Genomic DNA, 24,583 nt, shown 5'->3' on the forward strand with positions numbered 1-24,583 from the left:
TGAAGGAGCAGGGTAATTTCCTGGGGATTAATGACAGGCTGGGATGAGTTTATGGCTCAGGGCACAGTCCTGGGCCATTAACACCAGATGATCATTAATCTCCAGGAAATGCCCAGCACTCAGATAATGCAGTTACTGCTATAATTGGGCAAAATTGGAAAACAATGGGCATACAGACTTTTTTTTTGTTAAAAATGGGTGGTACAGTTCCAATTAGCACAGAGAGGGCATTACTAGAGAACTACCCTGAATACCCTGGTGTATTAACCACTCATGTTGCTTAAAATATCTGCCAATATTCCATTCAGCTTACAATTTATTACTTAGCATGAGACTGAAAATTTTTCACGTCTGCTCTAGTAGAGTAATTGCTTGCAAAGTTAAGAGCCTTGCTTTCTCCTGTCATCACTGTAAGCACTAGCTGCATTTCCAATTTCCTACCTGCTACATAGAATTTCATGAGATTCAGTACTAACTTTACCAGCCTTTGCTGTTAAAGACATGATGCCCCTGGAAAGGACCCACAATGGCTAATTGTTCTGTCTGTAGAATATTACCCACCTTCCCCCCCTCCCCAAAGCTATCCCCATGGAACTGTACTGCAGACTAATTAAAAATGAGAATTCTTCAGTTAAAGCATCTTTGAAAAATAGTCTTGCAAAACTCGTATTCCCCCTTACCTTCAATATCCTTTATTTCAAATAAAGGCATGTTTATTGGAGAAGGCTAAGAAAACCTGTCTGGACCTAAACATTCAAGAGGTGCAACAGTATGTTACCAATGTATTAAACTTCCATAGCGTGGTCACAAAATATCTCTACAATCTATAAATAGTGCAACTACTTCTTCCCTATAATACATCAGAGAATGACCTGCTTCTTGTCCATCGTAATACATCCTGTTTTAAACATGCCCGTGACATTCTCTTTAGTTTTGAATAGTTTTCAAGCTACCTCAGAAAGACATTACCATATTCTCTATGTTATTTTCTGCCCCTCTGTGGAATAACAAAGAGTTGTTTTGTGGTTGGTGGAACTTCTGGAAACACTTACACAGGTGCTTAACTTTACTCATACTAGTAGTTCACTGAAACGGGGGACCAAACTTGAGAAACAGAACAATTTAACATTAGAAAATAAGTTAACTATAACCAGCTGAATTTCTTGATGAATATTAACTTCACAATAAAAGAGTTAATTGAGTCTTTCTTCTTTAAAACACAAAATAAAGCAAATAGTTTGAAAAAATCAAGTCCACATTATTTTTTTTAAAATGGGTAATATGCTCTATATTGGAAAAATAATACAATGGTACGGAATGCTTTTTTTGTAGCAGGGGCAGTACACAGCAGCTCTAGCAACATACAGCGGGCTATCATGTTTGCTGCATTGGGTCCTAATACTATAGTGGACTATGATGTGCTGCTTGCTGCCCTATGAGCGTTTTCTTTGTTGCACTGGTAAAGATACTAAAACTAGATTAAGATAAAGAGAGAGGGAGAGAAAAAGAAAGGCATACCAAGAACTTCTATGCTTTTGTAGGAGCCATTCTAGCTCACTCTATGCAAACCTGGAGTGCTACTGGAGAAATGTAAATAAAAGAATTTTTGAAAGGAACAGCTGTAATAAAACATTAGGCGTCCACTCTTTTAGGTTTACCTGCATCTCCAGACAAGGCAGCTGTGCTTTTACTTCTGGCCAGGAATGAATGTGTGGGCATCAGCAGTCTGCTAACAATGCTCTTCTCCAATGGACTGAGATTTAGACGGCGAGCTGAATATGCACCATAGAAGCAAGATGTTAGATCAGACACTTCCTACAAATCACCATACGTTGCAGAAGATGCCTCAAAATACTGCACCCAGCCATACAGGGGCATCTTCAAATTATGATTCAGAGATTAAGAGCACATAGGTCACGCATATATTTTAGTCATAACCCAATTTACTGCCTCTATCCTTAAATTTTAAACATTTACTCTCTTTGCACTTCTTTTCCACTATTTTGCTCACATAATATGCTAAACTTCTACCAAGTCCTAATATTTTGTTCCTAACCCCAGCTACTGTACATAGATTTTAACACGTGTTTTTTGTTCCCATTCTTTTCTAGACAGGAGCAATTACATATACACTAAAAAAAAAAAAAAAAAAAAAGAGAAGCCCGTCAATCATATTAGAAAAAAATGTGCCGTTTGCTAGCTAGCACAGAGAGAATACTGTCATAATCCTTACAAAAGGATTTTCTGGTTAGGCCCCTAGCATTTCACAAAAATCTCTTCGGTCCACTCTCAAATGGGACCACATTTCCCTTAATTATGTATACAGAGACCAGATATTGCAGTGATGGGCACATCAGAATTCATTACATATACACTGGAGACTACTGATAAATAATTCATAATCATCTTAACACTGCAAGCAATGTCAGGTTTTATTGCACCTAAACATCCATTCACCATAATTTGGTTTTAGGGGTAGCAAGCAAGATTGCAACTTGAATTCATTAGGCCTGGTCTCTAAAATGGAAACCAATTGCCAGACTTACACTGGAGGCCAAGGTGTTTTTTTAAATGTAGAGGGTCAACATTATTAATTAAAACCCTGAACTGCTCTTAATCCACTTTGCTCCGGGTCCCATGAAAAGAGGGGCTGATCTTAATAATAAGTATTATCCTACGAGAGTTTAATTTCCTCAGCTGCCCTCAAGCACTGATTTTTGATATCCAAAGCTGCTCTCCTGAATTCTGCTAACACAAAAGTGGCACCACTATAGAAACATAGGTCTCACAAAAACAGCAGGCTGTCTGCATAAGCGCCCTTACATAATGAACTACCGCAAAAGCTCTTTTCAATTAATGGAACTATTTCCAGGCTTGCACAGATTACACAAAGAACAAAATACTCTAAAGAGGCCTCCATTAACGTACACTAGTTATCATTAAGCTTGCATCTCGACAATGAGGAATAAACCATAGAACATAATTGTTAAACTGAAGGGCAGAAAATCATTTTGTTTCCCCTCTGTCTGTATGTTCAGTGTGTCCATTATTTTAGCTACTGTGCAAACCCATGGATTTGTTTACTGTCTCTTAATCTTTAGAAATTGAGTTTGATTAACTGCATGCTAGCAAAGTACAAAGTTTGAGGGAGGTTAAAGGTTGAGACTAGAGAAATATTGTCATCATAATGAAATCAGAGCAAAATCCCACACTATTATGTCAATGCAAAGGGCACTCACATGGTCAGAAGAACAAGTACTAGACACAAAATCAGGACCTACTCCTGATGAACACTTACTTTCAAGTACAGTACTTACTACTACCATGTGTAGTCCTGTTGATTGCAACAGGGTTATACACACACAAACATTACACTCAGTGGTAAACTTTTGTAGGATTGGGACCTAAGAATCCATAATGAAAAGCACATGCACACACTAACAGAGTGGTCTGCCCCTTTTATAGGCCAGGGAGTCTGGGACTAGCCAGCCCTATTTCATCAGCAGACCCATCCGGGAAGGGCTCAGGTGTTCCCAATAAAAAGGCTGAGAAGATTCAGTTGATGGGGCTGTGGGAAGGAGGTTGGCGCTTGTAGGGTAGCCCTGGAGCAGAGTAAAAGGCCTCTGGATCCTCACAGCCTGCTTTGGTAGGGAGTTTTGTGGTACTTTGTTGACTTTTGTTTGAATTAACAAAAACTGTGTCCTGCAGGAAGGGCTTGAAAGATTTGCGGCAGAGGATCATTCCTCCCTGGGCTGGGGAGACAGGCCAGAATGCTTGCACATGTGGAGGTGCTGGGGAGGGGATGGGCCCATGGAACTGAGGCAGTGGCTAGCCTGAGCCCAGACCAGGTAAGGCAGCCCTGCTACACACATATTGACAAATAACTCGTAACATGCCCACTCACTCCTAAGGCCATGTTGTAATCAAAGTCTTCTGATACGTGGAGACCCGCAGATTTATTCTCCCATCAGTGCAGAAGGGAGCTGCATGTAGATCTCTCTCATCCCCTAATCAACCAGAGAATATAGACCCCCACTCCCACAAACGCATTTCAGAACAAGTTTCTGCACAAAGGAACCAAGTATCATCTGTGTTTACCGCCAAAATTATAAATCAAACACACACTGGCTGTACCATCATAGGAAAAAACCCCAATAGTTCCATCCATTTACTGGGTAATTAGCTACAATGGACCTGCTTGAAAGGCAAGCAACAACTATGAACTTTCAACACCAAAACAAGCAGAAAGGAAGAATATTTGCAATCTACTGCCATGCTACCCTTTCATTAACATCTTTGTGATAAAGTTTTAAAAGAGGAGTAATTTTAACCTGGTCACAAGCAGGGACTAGGAAGAAGTGAACCAACCATTTCTGCCAGTGCTTTGCAGAGTTTCTCTAGATAAATTCGCAAAAAGAAAAGGAGTACTTGTGGCACCTTAGAGACTAACCAATTTATTTGAGCATGAGTTTTCGTGAGCTACAGCTCACTTCATACTCTGAAATCTAGATAAATTAAGTCTCAAGATCCCATTTAACATAAACTGAGCTTCTGATAGCATTAAAAAAGTCCGAGCAAACCAGATTGGCATTTTTTTCTATTTAAATTGTGTGCATATTTAAAAATTGGACCTTGGTTCTGAAACCTCCTCCAAATCTCTCCAACAGGTATAAACCAGAAACCTGCATTAACACTCTCTGGAATTTTGCAGCCTAGGTTAATCTCACATTGAAATTATTTATATTCACAGCTTCTACAAAAGCCATATTCCACCTTTAATATATGTTCTAATGGCCATTAGTTTAAAAAGTTTAGCTGGAGTGGCCAACTAAACTGTGGCCTCTGGATCTAATGTGGCTCATGGAGCTGCAAAAAGAAGGCTACAGCTACCTTCTTCTTTAATGCAGAGATGTGGTCCTGGATACTACAGGTCCTAGCATGCAGTACAATACCGCAGGGGAATGGATCAGTGTTCACATTGCAGTGCACTCCCGATCAGTACCCGGCCCAAGCTGGGGAAGCTAATGATCCAACCAGCAGACCAAATTCAGTGATGAATCCTAGTCACATGCCACGTGAGGCACTTTGCGCATATGCTAAGAAGTACAATACCAGGCATTTTAACTGTTCAGACCTGTAATCTACACAGGTTGCACCTCCAAATTAGAAGAGAGGGCAGATGTAATCAACTCAATTTTATGCAAAACCAGGTATGGTCTTTGGTTTCCTGGCAAGTTGCCAATGCATCCTGGGGGAGGGGTGTGTCAAAGGTTAGCCACCTCTTGCACAAAGCATAAGCAACTTTTTTATTTCAAGACTTTCAAAACAATTATTTGGGGGGCAAAGAAAACAAAGAAGAGAGGCCTCTTCATTGGGGGAGTATCCAAGATGAAGTTTGAAAGCATAAACCTTTTCAATTCTTCCACTTCTTTTACTGAAAAACTGATGACCTGTACTGCCAAGCCCAAACGTTCAAAAAAAGCAGAAGTCAGGCCCCACAGCATCATGAGACATTTTTTAAATCTCATGATTTTTAAGACAAATACATGTTCACAGTGGATCAAAATCTATTAAAAAAAAATTAAAGAGTGGATTTTTTAATTTAAATCCAATGTTTTGATTTAAATTATTTTTTAATTTTATTTAAATTTTAATATGTTTTTCATTTAAAAATAAACCGTTTAAAATGAAATCTGAACTTGATACAAAATATGTTAAGGCCTGAACTTACAATCTTTTAAAATATTTAAATCAAGTATAAATATGCAGAATCTGTGAGCCTCTATCAAAAATTTGAGTTAAAGTCTGCTTTTCTTCATACAAAGTCTGAATCAGGGAGAAAACATCTAATTATTGAAATCAAGCTTTATAAATATGGCACAGTAGCTCAGCCCAAGTGACTTGGGAGACTGTTTTCTCATTTTCAAGACAGTCAGGCAAGTTGGAACTTAAGCTCCAGTCACTTTCACTTAGGCACATTTACAAATTTTCCCAGGGTAACCTGAAACAATTAGTTAATCCCTCAGTTTAATAAATCATTTAGTTGTAAATATGAAACATGTTTTGATTAGAGAAGTTTATGTATCCAAAACATGTAATGTTCTTTTAATAAAAATAAATGTGATACGCTGTTTTGTGTGTTTAATGTAATTCTAGTTAACATCCTAATGCGGCTTGACAGAAATCATGTGCAAAAATTAATTATACAGTAAATTTATATCATTCACCATTCATCAACCTACCAAAAACGTACAATTAATAAGAATCAAACTATTAAGCTATATTATTGCTTAAATAAATGTATATAGTTAGAGTGTACCCTTCTCGGTAGCAAAAAATAATTTTCTTAAGCATCTCTGGTATCAAATTTAGTGTAAAGACTCTATTACTTGTAAATTAACATGTTTTAATGGTTACATCAGCCAATGAGAATGCATCTTTCTTTAGAAAATAACTGAAGTACAAATGGAAAATGCTAATTAAAATTGATTATTTAAATTGAGGTTTTCCACTTGGTGGTTTAAATCACCTTTATTTAAATCAATCCACCCTGTACACATTGGGTTCTTTTTATTTTGAAGAAAAACAATTTCAGAGAGGATGGCCTTTAAAACTTCTGTGTAACTTCTACAGGACGTAAAATAACATCCAGTTAATGAAGTTTTCCTTGAAGAACACTATCTAATTTTCTTAAATGTCTCTGGTATCAACTCCCTTGTCTGAATTATGTTACCTTAGAGACTAACCAATTTATTTGAGCATGAGCTTTCGTGAGCTACAGCTCACTTCATCGGATGCATACCGTGGAAACTGCAGCAGACTTTATATACACACAGAGAATATGAAACAATACCTCCTCCCACCCCACTGTCCTGCTGGTAACAGCTTATCTAAAGTGATCATCAGGTTGGGCCATTTCCAGCACAAATCCAGGTTTTCTCACCCTCCACCCCCCCTCCCCCACACACACAAATTCACTCTCCTGCTGGTGATAGCCCATCCAAAGTGACAACTCTTTACACAATGTGCATGATAATCAAGTTGGGCCATTTCCTGCACAAATCCAGGTTCTCTCACCCCCTCACCCCCCTCCCAAAAACCACACACACAAACTCACTCTCCTGCTGGTAATAGCTCATCCACATGCACATTGTGTAAAGAGTTGTCACTTTGGATGGGCTATCACCAGCAGGAGAGTGAATTTGTGTGTGGGGGGGTGGAGGGTGAGAAAACCTGGATTTGTGCTGGAAATGGCCCAACCTGATGATCACTTTAGATAAGCTATTACCAGCAGGACAGTGGGGTGGGAGGAGGTATTGTTTCATATTCTCTGTGTGTATATAAAGTCTGCTGCAGTTTCCACGGTATGCATCCGATGAAGTGAGCTGTAGCTCACGAAAGCTCATGCTCAAATAAATTGGTTAGTCTCTAAGGTGCCACAAGTACTCCTTTTCTTTTTGCGAATACAGACTAACACGGCTGTTACTCTGAAACCTGAATTATGTTAATTATTCATGTTTAGTTACCAGGATTTAAACAGCTGAACCTTTATAACAAACAAGAAAGTAAAGTTTGAAACCCATTTTAGCTGCCCGAACAGTTTTAAAACTGTAATAAAAAACTGCACAATAACGCTGAACTTAAAAGGGAATTAATACATTATTTAAAAAAGTCTCATGGGCAAAGTTAAATGTCCATTAATGAAAACCTTTTTTCTTAGTATGAACTGAAAAGTCCCCTGTTCTTCAACCATTTAAAAGACACTACTTAACAGAAGTCATGTCCTTGGTGGCAGATATAAGCCACCTACGATAAATTCATCGTACTCCAGTTCCAGGCATTGTGCTCAGGATAAGGGCAAAATCTGCCTGAGTGCACTGAGGAAGATGATGAAGGAGCCTCTTCTTTCTCTTGCACAGCACAGTTCTTTTAAGAACTCCGTGACTCTACAGTTAGGGGTTCAGCTAGGTTAGGGTGGAGTCAATGCCCTGTGTACCTGCTAGCAGGCATTAGTGGAACATGCACTAACTCTTTTCAAAAACAGATTTAAAGAGCCTTATACAGGACACCAGTGTTGCCCTGTCCTCTGAGCACATCCATAAGTGTTGGCGAAGGGCACAAGGGCTAAGCTCTATGTTAATGAAAACTGCTATGGCTCTTTTAGTGTTCACGCAAAGCAAACACTGCCTCGCTTAGCCAGAAGACCCTATACAATAAACGGCACAGGATGGTACTTATTAGACTAGCCTGATAGGATGAAAGGCTTTGTCAGCCCTGAAGAGATTTGAATCTATGATTCCAAGGAGTCTAGTATTCACACCTGAGTCTTGAAGCACTACACCTTCTTGCCTGGAAGATTTATTAGGTGAAAAGTCTCCACACTGGGGTAATATACTGTATACTATAGGCATGCAACAACATACAAACAGATCTATAAGGGCACCTGCTGATCACAGGTTCATTGAAAAACACATATGAAACCTAAAAACCATGTGCCTTAAGAAAATCCTGAAGTTACAGTAATACTTGGCACTTGTACTGGTTCCAAATGGAAAGTCAACATTTACCAGCAGCTTGCCAACAACACACAATGGTATCAGAGATACAGCAGTATTGCCTTATACTTAGTACAGGAAACAGTTGTGTCTGAGATAATACCAGGTGGGAGCTGTTGGTAAACGCTGCGGGGAGGGGGTTATGGCAGCTACTATGTACAGTTCTTTGTATTCTCAAAGGACTGTACAAACCTCAATCAGAAGTCTGGATAGTCTTGTGAAAACTCACTTTTTCAAGAGTCTTGTTTCCTTTATTTTAACAATTTATTAATGAGGATAATATAGCTTAGTCCTAACTTTTGCAAAAGTACTACATCTCTGCCCAGTTAAGTCCTGTGGCCTTGTTATCCAGCCTATTAGTGGCACTGTATATAAAACCACCGATGAAAATAATTTATTAACCTTTTCAATCTTTTTAAAACATTAAGACCAAGTCGAAAAGTAGAGAGATGACTGAAATGAACATGCTCTACATTATCCACAAACCAATACAATCGGTTGTGACCACAGGTGCAGCGGGCAGTATTCCACATAATTATCACGCACATTCCACTACCGCCACTGTTTTGTCATAACCCCTCAACACCACCCTACAAAACAGAGCCATCACTTGTAAAGAACGGCAACAGTAAATGCAAAAAAATCTGAAAGGATAATGAAATTAATATTGACTGGGTATCAATAGCTGTTGGAAGAAACTATAGTTCTGGAGTTACATAGTTTCTCCCTCCCCACAAATGAGCAACCCAACCCACAAGAAAGAGTTTATTGCGTAAGATTCCTCAAATCTTATCAATATGGTGTGTAATATTATACATATAGAAACAAACAGACATTATATACAGAGACATGCGTACAAACATGCACTCATTGCAGGACATTGTGTTAAAAAGATACAGATAATGAGGCTTTCCAATTAGTTTCACGATATAACTAAAAATATAACTAAAACTGTATTCTATAAGTAATATATTGTATATTTTCCATGCTCATATACAGAAATTCAAATTTGGGATGCAATGCAGGACATTGTCCTTTGCTGGGAAAGGGAAATGATCCCTTATAGAACATTTTGTCAAAAAGCTTGGTCCATTTCTTTTCACACAAAGTTGTCAAAATAACTTATTTTATAAAACTCATTTAAGATGAACTTTGTCTTACAAATTCTCACAATTTAATATTGCATGTTGTGCTGTTGATTAAAAATCTGATTGTTAATCTCGTTTGCAGATCTGAAAATATCAAGGCATTTCTTCCAACAGAGCAACCTTCTAAATCTAAAGAAACATAGAAAATCAATAAACAGACATTATATGAGCAATATCCAGCTGCTTAGTTAAATTTAAAATAAATCAGCAATATGAATGTACTAACTACTTAAAAGCTTTGTGAAACGTGTTTCCAGAAGTTCAAGAATTGGAACCAAAGTACAAATGAAAAGCAAAAAAGGGCAGCATGACTCAACGTAAATAAATGTATAAAAATAAAACGGTTACATGCGCTATGGAGAGATGTGTTGTTTCTGTAGCTGCCACTCATTTACTAAAAATCAGACAGAAGCACGGCTTTTAACACTTGCTAAATGAAACCATTCAGGCAAGTTCTGATCTTTTAAAAATATAGTTCTTCTTGCAAAGAGAATGTTCATTTACTTCTTTCAACCATTTGAAGTCTTTTCATTCCTATTTAGAGTGCAGAAAATGACTACAAATGCTTACTGTATCTGCAGAGATTGTTAAAAACAATGAATCAATAAAGAGCACTTTTCTCTCTCTCTTTCTCTTTCTTTCAACTGTACCTCTGTCTGGAGAATTTAGTAATGTTGCAGATGAGGAGGAGAGCCGCTTGTTAATGACTGGATCAACATGTTTCGAGAGGTTCATTGTTGAAACAGACCGCCTGTCTGGATCTAAAACAAACGGAGATAATGCTAATTGACAGCCCACATGCAATAATGGAACTTCCTAGTACACTAATGGGAGGAAAATATAGGACTAGAGAATTTCTGCTCTATCACTAAAACTTTAAAAATAGAAAGGACTTCTCAGTGGACATTTTACAGATGACTTAAAGACTTGGCACAAGACTATTTAATTTAAATTGCAGGTAAATAAACTGATATCCTGGATATTTTTCATTCAATCAAGCTGTGATCCAAGGTTTCAAATGGAAGATCTGAATGGGCAGCTAACAAACAAGATGAGATTTTAATGTTCACTTCACTGCACTTGCAGATAGGTTTTGCTCTAGGCTCAGATGAAATGGAAAATTACAGGGAATCTGCATCATGTTTAATGCTCTGGTCCACCTTTTCAAGACCTTGTTATAAAGCAAGAAAGTCCTTAGCATCAGTTGAATCACAGATGATATTCAGCAAGGTACTGTTGTGAACCAGGAGATCAATATCCAGAACATATAAAAATAGAAGATAAAGTAGAGGAGGAAGAAAGCTAGCACACAAGACAAATGAGAATGGGCACAAGAGGAATTCAAAGATAAGGCTAAAAGCCAAAGTGTTCTGTATAGGTAGTATACTCCATATCAGAGAAAGTGATTTTTCCACCTACACTGTACAAAGACAAAGCTAGTCAGTCCCAAACTGCATGTGATTTAACAGACAAAGAAAATAAATGCTGTGTAGGAGACTAAAAAAATATTTGTACTTTACATGCTTTGTCTATGACACCAAGGGCTTTATTTTGCCTTTCTTTATGCTTTGTGGCTTTCAGAATGCAGCATCACACTACATCACCCTCCTGTTCAAATCATGCAAAATCAGCATTCCCATCCTGCTAAGAATGTGATCGATATTTCAAGAGTACTGAAAAAGTGATTGTACACAATCCAAAGAGGTTGGCAACAGCAGAAGAAAATTAGGAACTAGGACAAAAAAAGCAATATATAGGTATTCTCTGCTCCAAAATATTTTGGCAAAAAATGAATGCATAAATTAAATCTCTTCCAAGATAGGGAAACTGACAATTACTCACAAGAAGAACAGAAACTCAGTTCTGCTCTTGCTTAGACTTATGGCCCCAATTCACCAAAGCACTTTAAGCATGTATTTAAGTTCATCCATAGGCATCCATAGGCTGGAGCACCCACGGGGAAAAAATGGTGGGTGCTGAGCACCCACCGGCAGCCCCCTGATCAGTGCCTCTCCCTCCCTGCAGTGCCTCCTGCTCACTAGCAGGCCTGTCAATCAGCGCCTCCACCTCCATCCCACATCTACTGCCTGCCACAGATCAGCTGTTTTGCAACATCAGGAGGTGCTGGGGGGAGGAAGTAAGGAAGAGTGAGGGCACAGCGCGCTCAGGGGGGCAGAACTGGGCGGGAAGAGGCAGGAAGGGGGGGGCGCAGCGGGGGTGGGGCCTTGGGAGAAGGGGTGGAGTGGGGGCAGGGCCTGTGCCTAGCTGGGGGGAGCACCTCCTGGCAGATTAGAAACTCAGTGCCTATGAGTTCATCATTAGGCTGCAAACCACTTAGACCCAGATTTTAAAGGTATTTAGGCATTGCTGCACTCAGTGTTGCAATACCTACCCAATTCAAGAGCCTAGGTCTCATTTTCAAAAGGGATTTAGGCACTTAGGAACCAAAATCCCATTGACAGGCAACGAAATGTTGTTGTAGCCATGTCAGTTTCAGGATACTAGAGAGACAAGGTGGGGGAGGTAATATCTTTTATTGGGCCAAGTTGTGTTGGTGAGAGAGAAGCTTTCGAGCTACACAGTACCTGAGAAAGAGCTCTGTGGAGCTTGACAGCTTGTTTCTCTCACCAACAAAAGTTGCTCCAATAAAAGATATTACCTCACGAACCCTAAATCCCTTCTGAAAATGAGACTTAGGCTCCAAAATCAGCTAGGTGTTGCAATGCTGAATGTAGTAATGCCTAAATACCTTTAAAAATCCAGGCCTTAGCACATAATGATTTCCAGTTGAAGTCAATGGGAGTTTAACCTGTCCTTAACTGCTTTGCTGAATCAAGATCTATATGTCTAAATAACCTTGACAATATTGAAGATGACATTTTCTCAGAGATTATCTACACTTGAGTAATGCTTTCATTATACTGAGCACATCAACATTCGATACGCATGTTACCACCTACATATATGTAAATATAGTTGTTGTGGACAAACTGGTTTTGCATGAAAATCTCCACTAGCCATTAATGGAAGAGTTCCCCATACCAGTGGTGGAGTATACAGGACAGGCCTTGGGGATGAAATGGGAAAGGATTTTTTAAATTTGATTTTTCATCCACTGCCACAGAGCAATTGGTTTTCTCTTTTGCTTTATCTAATCTCAGCAGGATTCAAAAAGGGACTGGATGTTCACATGGATAACAAAAATATCCAGAGTTAGAATTGTTAGTGCTGAGAGTATTGGCAAAGATAAAAACCTCTCGTTTCAGAGTTTAAGACGCTCTCTAACTACTGGGAATAGGATGAAACATTCATGGGGGTCAGATTACCCCACATCTGCCTACTGTGCAGTTTTTTGCACCCTCCTCCAAAGCATTTGTTGCTAGTCAGTATTGGAGACAGGATACTGGACTTAATGGGTGTTGCGTCTGACCTAGTATGGCAATTCCTATGTTCCTTGGCAGTTCTCCAATAGCAATCTCTATGTGTGGGTACGGTGGAGAACTAAGACCTAATATCTTGTTCTGGTCATGTGAGAACACAGTGTATGTTATTCCACCAACAGTGTACACATGTAGCTGCCACACAGGATGTATAAAGCAAGCATAAGCAGCATTTTGGAGTTGAGAAACAACAGCAGAAAAAGCATCTACTCGAGAAAGTCTCTCTTAAATCAGTCCTGCCATCCAGCCCTCATAAATCCATGCAGTTCATGAAGACTATTCTTCAATGGATGCCATTCACTTGGAAGAATTCTGTGTGAATGACAGTTGTATACAAAACCTGCCAACATAGAATAGGCCAAGCACCATTTATTGGCTAGAGTTGTGGTACCATGTTTTAAAACGTTATTTGAGCAAAATAGCAGCCAATGCAACTGACCTGCTGCTGAGAAGAGGTGCAGAATAAATATAAATAAATATCTTTCACATACAGTATGCAAAAAGTAAAAGAAAGCCAAAATACCGCCCAAAATATGTACTCAAATTAGATCTCATTGAATTTCAGAAGATCATTTTTAATTGGTTAATATTCTTTGTAACCCAAACCAACATGATACAGTATACAGTACACTGTGTACAGTAGTTTAGTAAATTGTGCCAAATCCTTTAAGTCAGCCAGTAATACTTCTCTATACTTAAAAAAACACTGGGGGGTAAGAACTGTTCTAACCTATGTAGTATGATGTTAAGCATGCACTGTCTTTAAGTGATGTTGGTTTAGAGGTCATCAAGTAGTTACTAGTCCTATTTCATGAGGAGCTAGCTACATGTGGAGGAATCAACAAACCACAGTGATTTATGTACCGGGTTTTCTAGCACCACCCAGAGATCTGACGTGGTGCTCCAGGCCTGCTAAATCGAGAAAGGTGAATGATGATTCAACAAAATAACCTAGGGACAGAATGCAAGACAAATGATTTTTCAAAATAAAGCAAAATAAAAAGCAAATGAGTTATACAAAGATAAGCAAAGCAAGAAGTGGAACATTTTATGGAAAAATAACTGTTCAATAAATTTTACAGTACAATAAAATAGATGTAATACGACTATTTCTTGTCCTTATTTGGTGACCAGATTGGTAAGCACATTATTTCCTTCGAGATAAAAGAATGCAATACTTATTAAAGTGTATGCATTAAAGGGAGAATAGATTTCTAATATATATATACACCATTTTCTGGTGCAAGAATCCATCAAGGACACATCTGAATTCTCTTCTTCAGTTTGAGGCATACCTTAACAGGGTACATACACATTATTAAATCAGTAAATGCAGGTTCAGTTAGAGAAGACAGTTATGGGATAGATCTTCAACACAGCTACCCCCTGATACTTGACAACCTATAACTTGTTACACTTTACGTTTTGCCCACTTCCAATTTCTCCTGAAGAAAGTGGAGAAAATATCCACCAAATTTTATGTGTTTTGCCAACTAAGGTACTAAATATAATACAGCAGGTTTCAAAGAACATTTTCCCTTCCTATTTGTATCTTTTAGCTTAAAATTCGTATTTTATAATTTCCACCAGAAATCCTTAAAATAATTTTCTCTTGCTGTCCTCTGGTACCCGACACTTCCATACAGTAACTTGTGGCTGATTAGTGACACAGCGCATGCACACACACGTAAGAGCACACAAACACTAGCAAAGCAGCAGAAGTGAGCAGTTTTAGATATAGATGGAATTACAGGGTTAGTCAATTGCTCAATGAGGTTTAAGCTTGAGCTGAATTTCCCCTCGCTCCCTCTTAGCCAAGCAGAGTGTTAAAAAAACATGCCAGTCTTCGAAACAATGCTAGGATCATGAATAAAGAACTTGAATTAATTAACAATGCACTACCTTCTTTATGGGAACAAAGTATATCATACAGACCAGGAGCTTGGATGAGAAACTGGATCTCCCCCTTTACCTGTATTATTAATGCTGCTGCTTCTTTGAAGAGGTCCTCCCCAGGACCACCTGCTTTGCTTTTGTTTGGGCTTCTGGCTCCTCTCGATTGTACGGCGTACAACAGCTTCATGTCGTTCCTGCAGTACAACAGAAGAATGTATGAATATGTTTGGATGCTGCTGGGTCTTTAATGAACATTTCCATCACTGTGCACGCTGTCTTCCCCCTGGACAAAATGTACCAGTCATCTTGGAGTCAAATGCAAATTGATAGGCAGTGCTTCGTGAGAATTCCATTCAAAGAACTGAGCTAATGTCAAAGCAGAGCTTTATGGTAATTACAAAAATGTAACTGTGAAAATAGGAGGTCTGCTTAAGACCAGTAACAATGCACATATTATTTATATTACAGTAGCTCCTAACTAAAACTGGTGTCCTCTCGTGCTAGGCACTGTACTTGAGAGAGAGTCCCTGTCCTGAATTTCCTACAATCTAAGTGGATGTCTATGCTGCAACCGGAGATTTGGTTGTTGCTCAGGTAGGCATACTTCCACTAGCTGTAGTCTAGATCACGCAGCTAAAAATAGCAGTGAAGAGGCAATGGCATGTACCCCAGTGTTGTCAAGCAACCCAGGGCTTTGGGCTCGTTTGTACAGCCCATGCTATCGCATCTTCTCTGCTTTCTTTAGTCATTCTAGCTAGATAAAAGCTAGCCCATGAACACCTATATGAGCTGTAATCACACTTCTGATTGCAGTAGACATACTCTACATGGACAAGACAAGCAAAAGGTGGGAGGGAAAGCAGAGAGGTGAGCTGACTTGCTCACGGGTCACACAGCAAGTAGCTACCAGCTCATTCACCATGCAGTTAAGCAGAAATAAATTTATTATTAAATCTACACTTACTGTACTCTCTCACATTCCTGACAGTTTCTGAATTAGACGCTTAGTATTTAACTATGGTCACACTGAATCACTAGCAACCTACTATCAATATTACAGGTACCACAAAATTCATTTTTCTACAGGGTTTTAAATTTTGATTTTCAGGTCAGTTTGGGCTCTGCTGTACCTTGCCAGAGACGTATTTTAAAACACACATATTATTGGACTGCGGAGATCAGTTTTGTAGAGGAACCAATAAAAAGTTGTATCAGTGCAGACACAGCTTAAAAAAAAAAAGTTAAAAAAGCCTTTCTTTTGCAACGTACCCCACATTAACCTTGACTCACGTTCCAACCCTACTGCTAATTTTTAAATGACATATTGGTCAATTTGTTGCTACACCATTTAGTGGAGAGTAAGTTGCCTGAAAGACTGTATGGAATGCCCTCTTACCTTGTCCTCTTCTATTCTCTGCTTTCGTTTTTCCTCTACTGCAGCTCGCCTTCTCTCTTCTTTTAGCCTCTGTTCTTCTAACTTCTTTTTGCGTTCCTCCAGGTGTTTTTCATAATGCTGCCGTGCCCTCTCTTCTTTTTCTAACCAGACTGATTCTCTTGCAGCTAAAAGAAAAGTAGACATAAAATGTAAATATACTCTACCGTTTAGAATAGTAACACACAGCCTAGGCTGCTCATTATTGATTGCACTTACCAACTTGTTGTTTAAAATCATATGTATGTCCCAACCAAGCTTTATTATGTCCTCACAGTACATTTACCTAGGTTGCACACTAACCTGTGTGCTCATACTTCAATTACTGTATAATATCAACATCAGAATTGGAAATAATGAAACTAAGGTCTCAGAAAATCTGACTCATGCAAATGATTCCAGGCCACTTTAAAACTCTGGAACTAATATTTATATTGTGTCCCACACTTAGAGACAATCCCCATTACTGTTTCATATACTGGGCCTCACAGCAGACAAAAAAAGCTATGCTCAGTTGCATTAAATTTCAAAAGTGAAACTGTAAAAGCAACAGGCCTTTGTTTATCTAAAAGCCTGAGATGATAACACTTCACAACAAAGCTAAATTTGACATAGGTTCCATGCAAAACTACAGATCACTCTAGATGTGAGAAGCAAAATTCATGCAATTTAAACATGTGACAAACGTGGACTGAGTTCTGTGTTTCAATAAATTCTGAAACCAGGCTAATTTAGTGTGGTTTCAGATTTCATAGTTAGTATTTCCAACAACTCTACTCATGATTCCCACTGGCAATATATAATGAAGGTGTGAGATTCAACTGGATAATCATACATGATACTTTTCTGCATTCATTCAATTCTAAAAGAATATTAACCCCGATCACCTGCCCACTGTTTATCTACCTGCAGTATAACAGGAGGGTCAATACAGTACTCCAGTATAATAAAAGTGGTAGGCATCGCAGTCTTAGGACCTCATCTAATTCCAACTGACTTCAGTGGGAGCTGGACTGGCCCTTATTGACCAGATCTAAGTCAGCAGCTATCTGTTATTCTATGAGGTAACAAATTAGCCACGGGAGAATCAGGAACTAAGGTGAGCATGCCTTAACTAGCTACATATCACTGGTTTTGAAAAGTCCCCAACACCTTGTTTCAGAAGTGTTAACTGACCCAAATGTGTCATGGAGTTGAACTTAACTCTGCACAATTGACTGTTTATATATGTCCCGTCCAGAATGTAGGTCCAAAATGGGGTCTGCTTTAAACTGTTACAATCTGATAAGAATAAACTTTTCCTACAGCTGTCATGGAAGTTACAGATCCCAGGATTTCCATTTGTTTATTTTTTTAAAGATCCATGACATTTGACAATTTCAGAACTTTCTGCATATTGATGAGCATGTATGTGTATGTGTGTATACATGAAGGTAATACTGCAACAAATGTTATTGAAAATTGTGTGGCAGGCTGATAAAGAGTAGGGGCTCATTTATTACACTGAGGCAACATAGAGGACCAACCCATTGAGCTGTCAGAAAGAGCTTTAATTTCCCAGGGGGTCAGGAGGCTCTCCTTCTAGATTAGAAAAGGCAATTTTTAAATGTAACTAAAACTGTCTGTGCAAAAGTTTGTCCCAGGATGGTAACACAGCGCATACCTTATTATTTTTGTTAGTTACAAATGTATACCAAAAGGAAAAATAAAAACTATTTACAAGTTCAAAACAACAGCTGTGACTTTTGATTGTTATGATAATTCTATTACTTTTGCTCCTCACCATCATCTCCCTGTTGAGTTTTCCGGAGAACTGCCAACAACAAATCATGCTTGCATTCTAAACTTTGTGTGTATGCACACATGTATTCTCCCTCCCACTCAAGATCTACAGCTAATGAATATATTGTTTAAGTACATTTCAGTCCTGGAGTCTCTACCTGATGAAAACAGCTTCTTTCCATATCAGCTTTTCAAACACTGCAGAAAAAAATGGGTGGCACCATCTTTTAAATACACCTCTACCCCAATCGAACGCGACCTGATAGAACACGAATTTGGATAGAATGCAGTAAAGCAGCGCTCTGGGGGGTGGGGCTGCGTGGTCCGGCAGATCAGTGTATCAACGTGTCTGTCTCCGATACGTTGCTCTGAGCGGCATGTTAAGGGTGCTGGGCCAGAGCCGAGGGGTCTCGGGGTGTTGGATAGGGCGTGGGAGTCCTGGGGGGCCTGTCAGGGGGCAGGGGTGTGGATAGGGATGGAGGCGTCTCTGGAGGGGGCGGTCAGGGGACAAGGAGCAGGGGGGCTTAGATAGGGAGTGGGGTCTTGGGAGGGGTAGTTAGGGGCAGGGGTATCTGGAGGGGAAAGTCAGGGGACAAGGAAGGGGGGGTGGATAGGTCGGGGGTTCTGAGGGGTCAGTCGGGGCAGGAAGTGACTATTAATAATGGAAATGCTCGAGGCCAAAGCGAGTTCGATATAACACGATTTCACCTATAACACGATAAGATTTTTTGTCTCCTGAGGACTGCATTATATTGGGGTAGAGGTGTATATAATCTCACTGTATATGCAAAATAGCAGGGACTGTTTTGAATAGGAATGATATTTGCTCAACCTGTCACAAGCAATCAGATCATTCTACTGCAAGGATGAGGACAAAAACATAGCAAGGCAAGAATAGAAATTGCGCAAAGACATTTAGCTGGGAAAATTTCATCGACAATAAACTCTACAGCTATGTGGTTAATGTAGATATCAACAGGTTAAAAAAAAATCAAACACCTGTAGAGGCAAAATAGCATACAAGACTCAGCAGAACATAAATGCGCTGGACATAAAAATGTATTCTTTTTCTGCACGAGCTTGGATCTCTGGCTTGAAAGAAGCAGTTGAGTAACAGAGTAGCAAGAGTGGATAACCCACAGACCAACAAGCTTAATTATCTTTATTGAAGTCTTGGGACATAACAGAATGTATGCAAAAATAGACCTAGGAATACATTGCCTCTTAACACAGAGGAAACAGTTGCTATTGTAATGAGTACATTTAATCTGGCACATTTTTGAGATATGTGGGTTTAGCCACCTATATGTAGTTTCTTCATAGGTTGGAGGGTCTCATGAACAGATTCTAACAAGAGTCTAAGACATGAAGCCACATTTTGTCTCTGAGTTTAACTATCTGTGGTGTATATATATATATATAGGGCCAATCTCTGTAATATCTAAGTGCACGTCAATAGGTTGGAGATAAAATCTTTAATTCTTACAAACTGACCTATTTCAAATAATCTTGATAGTGGGACAGCATCTGGGAAAGAAAACAGTCCTTCCAGTAGGCTAAAACAAGACACTCGTGGGACACTGTGTGAAGGCATTTGTCTAAACTTTTCTGGAAAAAAAAATCCCTCCAAAACAAGAAAAAAAATCTGATTCTGAAATAGAGAGACAAAAAATACAGCAAATACTCCAGCCCCCCTTTCTTCCCCCAAGATGAACAGCAGTCTTTGCTGGTTGACTTCAGCACTGATATTCACTGAGATCAGCAAAGGACCACCTAAGAGAGAGTTTCATCTGTTTGTACTGACAAGGCTGATGAATCTTGCCCATATGCTCAGGGTTTAGCTGATCGCCATATTTGGGGTCGGGAAGGAATTTTCCTCCAGGGCAGATTGGAAGGCCCTGGAGGTTTTTCGCCTTCCTCTGTAGCATGGGGCACGGGTCACTTGCTGGAGGATTCTCTGCTCCTTGAGGTCTTCAAACTACAATTTGAGGACTTCAATAGCACAGATATAGGTGTGAGGTCTTTTTTAGGAGTGGTGGGTGAAATTCTGTGGCCTGCATTGTGCAGGAGGTCAGACTAGATGATCATAATGGTCCCTTCTGACCTAAATATCTATGACTCTATAACAGGCCATGATGAAGAATGTCTTGTCTGGATAGAAAAGGAGGACTTGTGGCACCTCAGAGACTAACAAATTTATTTGAGCATAAGCTTTTGTGAGATACAGCTCACTTCATAGGATGCATTCAGTGGAAAATACAGTGGGGAGATTTATATACACAGAGAACATGGAACAATGGGTGTTACCATACACACTGTAAGGAGAGGTTTCAGAGTAGCAGCCGTGTTAGTCTGTATTCACAAAAAGAAAATGAGCACTTGTGGCACCTTAGAGACTAACCAATTTAGTGATCACTTAAGATGAGCTAATACCAGCAGGAGAGCGGGGTGGGGGGAAGGGGGAGTGGGGAGAAAACCTTTTGTAGTGATAATCAAGGTGGGCCATTTCCAGCAGTTGACAAGAACGTCTGAGGAACAGTGTGTGTGTGTGTGGGGGGGGGGGGGGAATAAACATGGGGAAATAGTTTTACTTTGTGTAATGACTCATCCACTTCCAGTCTCTATTCAAGCCTAAATTAATTGTATCCAGTTTGCAAATTAATTCCAATTCAGCAGTCTCTTGTTGGAGTCTGTTTTTGAAGTCTTTTTGTTGAAGAATTGTCACTTTTGGGTCTCTAATCGAGTGACCAGAGAGACTGAAGTGTTCTCCGACTGGTTTTTGAATGTTATAATTCTTGAAGTCTGATTTGTGTCCATTTATTCTTTTATGTAGAGACTGTCCAGTTTGACCAATGTACATGGCAGAGGGGCATTGCTGGCACATGATGGCATATATCACATTGGCAGATGTGCAGGTGAACGAGCCTCTGACAGCGTGGCTGATGTGATTAGGCCCTATGATGGTGTCCCCTGAATAGATATGTGGACACAGTTGGCAATGGGCTTTGTTGCAAGGATAGGTTCCTGGGTTAGTGGTTCTGTTGTGTGGTGTGTAGTTGCTGGTGAGTATTTGCTTCAGGTTGGAGGGCTGTCTGTAAGCAAGGCGTGGCCTATCTCCCAAGATCTGCGAGAGTGATGGGTCATCCTTCAGGATCGGCTGTAGATCCTTGATGATGCGTTGGAGAGGTTTTAGTTGGGGGCTGAAGGTGATGGCTAGTGGCGTTCTGTTATTTTCTTTGTTGGGCCTGTCCTGTAGTAGGTGACTTCTGGGTACTCTTCTGGCTCTGTCAATCTGTTCTTTCACTTCAGCAAGTGGGTATTGTAGTTTTAAGAATGCTGTCAGCATAGTCTGTGTGGTATGTAGATTGTAATGGATTTTTTACTTTCAGTCCTTTTGGTATGATGTCCATCTGTTTGCATTTGGAGAGGAAGATGATGTCTGTCTTTATCTGTACGAGTTTTTTCATGAAGTTGATAGATTTCCACTCCATACTGCTAAATTCAGTGCCTTGCATAATGACAGGTTTCAGAGTAGCAGCCGTTAGTCTGTATTTTCCACTGAATGCATGCTGTCAAGGTTCCTCCCCCACTCTGAACTTTAGGGTACAGATGTGGGGACCTGCATGAAAAACCTCCTAAGCTTATCTTTACCAGCTTAGGTCAAAACTTCCCCAAGGTACAAAATATTACACCCGTTATCCTTGGACTGGCCGCTACCACCACCAAACTAATACTGGTTACTGGGGAAGAGCTGTTTGGACGCATCCTTTCCCCCAAAATACTTCCCAAAACCTTGCACCCCACTTCCTGGACAAGGTTTGGTAAAAAGCCTCACCAATTTGCCTAGGTGACTACAGACCCAGACCCTTGGATCTTAAGAACAATGAACAATCCTCCCAACACTTGCACTCCCCCTTTCCTGGGAAATGTTGGATAAAAAGCCTCACCAATTTGCATAGGTGACCACAGACCCAAACCCTTGGATCTGAGAACAATGAAAAAGCATTCAGTGTTTTACAAGAAGACTTTTAATAAAAAATAGAAGTAAATAGAAATAAAGAAATTCCCCCTGTAAAATCAGGATGGTAGATATCTTACAGGGTAATTAGATTCAAAAACATAGAGAACCCCTCTAGGCAAAACCTTAAGTTACAAAAAAGATACACAGACAGAAATAGTTATTCTATTCAGCACAATTCTTTTCTCAGACATTTAAAGAAATCATAATCTAACACATACCTAGCTAGATTACTTACTAAAAGTTCTAAGACTCCATTCCTGTTCTGTCCCTGGCCAAGACGACTACAGACAGACAGACCCTTTGTTTCTCTCCCTCCTCCCAGCTTTTGAAAATATCTTGTCTCCTCATTGGTCATTTTGGTCAGGTGCCAGCGAGGTTACCTTTAGCTTCTTAACCCTTTACAGGTGAGAGGAGCTTTCCCCTGACCAGGAGGGATTTCAAAGGGGTTTACCCTTCCCTTTATATTTATGACACGCCCCCCAAATCTCAGCTAGGGTGAAACACTGGCTGGGATTTCTTCCTGGAGCTCTAGGAAAACAGAGTTAATAAGACACAGGCATCTCTAAATATACTACCAAGTACATAAAGACTAACAATATTTTCCACATCTCAAGGACGATTTTAACCAGTTGATTCTGGGAAACTTTCACGGGAGAGTGCATCAGCCACTTTGTTAGAAGCTCCTGAGATGTGTTGGATGTCGAAATCAAAATCTTGGAGAGCTAAACTCCACCGAAGAAGTTTTTTGTTAGTTTCCTTGACGGTGTGAAGCCACTTCAGTGCAGCATGGTCGGTTTGCAGGTGGAAACGCAGTCCCCAAACATATGGGCGTAGCTTTTCCAGAGCATAGACAATGGCGTAACATTCTTTTTCAGTGACTGACCAGTTGCTTTCCCTCTCAGACAGTTTTTTGCTGAGAGACACTACAGGGTGGAATTCTTGATCAGGTCCTTTCTGCATTAAAACTGCTCCCACACCACGCTCGGATGCATCTGTGGTTACTAGGAACGGTTTGTCAAAGTCTGGGGCCCTTAGTACAGGGTCAGACATGAGTGTCGCTTTAAGCTTGTTAAAGGCCTTCTGACACTTTCCGGTCCACTGAACAGCATTTGGCTGTTTCTTTTTGGTTAGGTCTGTCAGTGGGGCAGCGATTTGGCTGTAGTGCGGTACAAATCGTCTGTAATAACCAGCCAAGCCTAAGAAGGATTGAACCTGTTTCTTTGACTTTGGGACAGGACACTTTTGGATAGCATCCACTTTGGCCTGTAGGGGGCTGATAGTTCCTTGACCCACCTGGTGTCCAAGGTAAGTCACTCTGTTTAGGCCTATTTGACACTTCTTAGCCTTAACAGTTAGTCCTGCCTCCCTTATGCGCTCAAGGACTTTTTGTAGATGTTCCAGGTGGTCTGCCCAGGAATCCGAAAATATGGCCACGTCGTCAAGGTAGGCGACTGCATATTCTCCTAATCCCGCTAGGAGACCATCTACAAGTCTTTGGAAAGTGGCGGGTGCATTTCGCAGCCCGAAAGGGAGTACATTAAATTCATACAGCCCGAGATGTGTGATGAAGGCTGACCTTTCCTTGGCAGATTCATCTAGCGGTACCTGCCAGTACCCCTTGGTTAAGTCCAAGGTAGAGATGAACTGGGCCCGTCCCAGTTTCTCTAATAGTTCATCTGTGCGTGGCATGGGATAGTTGTCTGGGCGAGTTACAGCATTTAGCTTACGGTAGTCCACGCAAAAACGTATTTCCCCATCTGGTTTGGGAACTAGAACCACTGGAGATGCCCAAGCACTTTCAGAGGGGCGGATTACACCCATCTGTAACATATCCTGGATCTCCCATTCTATAGCAGTTTTAGCTTGAGGAGACACCCGGTAAGGTTGGACCCTAATTGGGTGAGCATTACCTGTGTCAATGGAGTGGTATGCCCGTTCAGTCAGTCCTGGGGTGGCTGAGAACGTTGGCGCGTAGCTAGTGCACAGCTCCTGGATCTGCTGTCGCTGCATACGCCCAAGGGTCATGGAGAGGTTCACCTCTTCCACACCACCAGCACATTTCCCTTCGTAGTAAACACCTTCAGGCCACTCAGCGTCGTCTCCTCCCTGGGCTGTAAACTGTCAAACCTTTAATTCTCTGGAATAAAAGGGCTTTAGAGAATTAATATGGTACACCTTAGGCTTTCGGTTGGAGGTGGGGAATGCTATGAGATAATTAACAGCTCCCAGTCCCTTTATATTTATGACACATGCGATGAAGTGAGCTGTAGCTCACGAAAGCTTATGCTCAAATAAATTTGTTAGTCTCT

The 24,583-nt window shown here is 40.2% G+C and overlaps 1 protein-coding gene across 8 annotated transcripts in view; it reads right to left on the reverse strand.

Annotated features, from left to right (window-relative positions):
* Positions 1-24,583, reverse strand: part of MAP7 (microtubule associated protein 7) — a 201,140-nt gene that overhangs the window by 29,126 nt on the left and 147,431 nt on the right. For 5 of the 8 annotated variants that reach the window (XM_073337415.2, XM_073337417.2, XM_073337418.2 and 2 more), the window contains exons 4-7: positions 16,436-16,599; positions 15,116-15,233; positions 10,354-10,464; positions 1,659-1,772 (exon numbers count right to left, since the gene is read on the reverse strand). In XM_073337415.2, coding sequence (XP_073193516.1) covers positions 1,659-1,772; positions 10,354-10,464; positions 15,116-15,233; positions 16,436-16,599 — 507 coding nt within the window. Of the gene's footprint in view, positions 1-1,658; positions 1,773-10,353; positions 10,465-15,115; positions 15,234-16,435; positions 16,600-24,184; positions 24,401-24,583 lie in introns of those variants that run through there. The other 3 variants (XM_073337419.2, XM_073337420.2, XM_073337422.2) reach the window with 2 other exon arrangements.

This window comes from Lepidochelys kempii, chromosome 3 (genome assembly GCF_965140285.1).
Source record: "Lepidochelys kempii isolate rLepKem1 chromosome 3, rLepKem1.hap1, whole genome shotgun sequence".
In the NCBI taxonomy this organism is placed as follows: Eukaryota; Metazoa; Chordata; order Testudines; family Cheloniidae; genus Lepidochelys; species Lepidochelys kempii.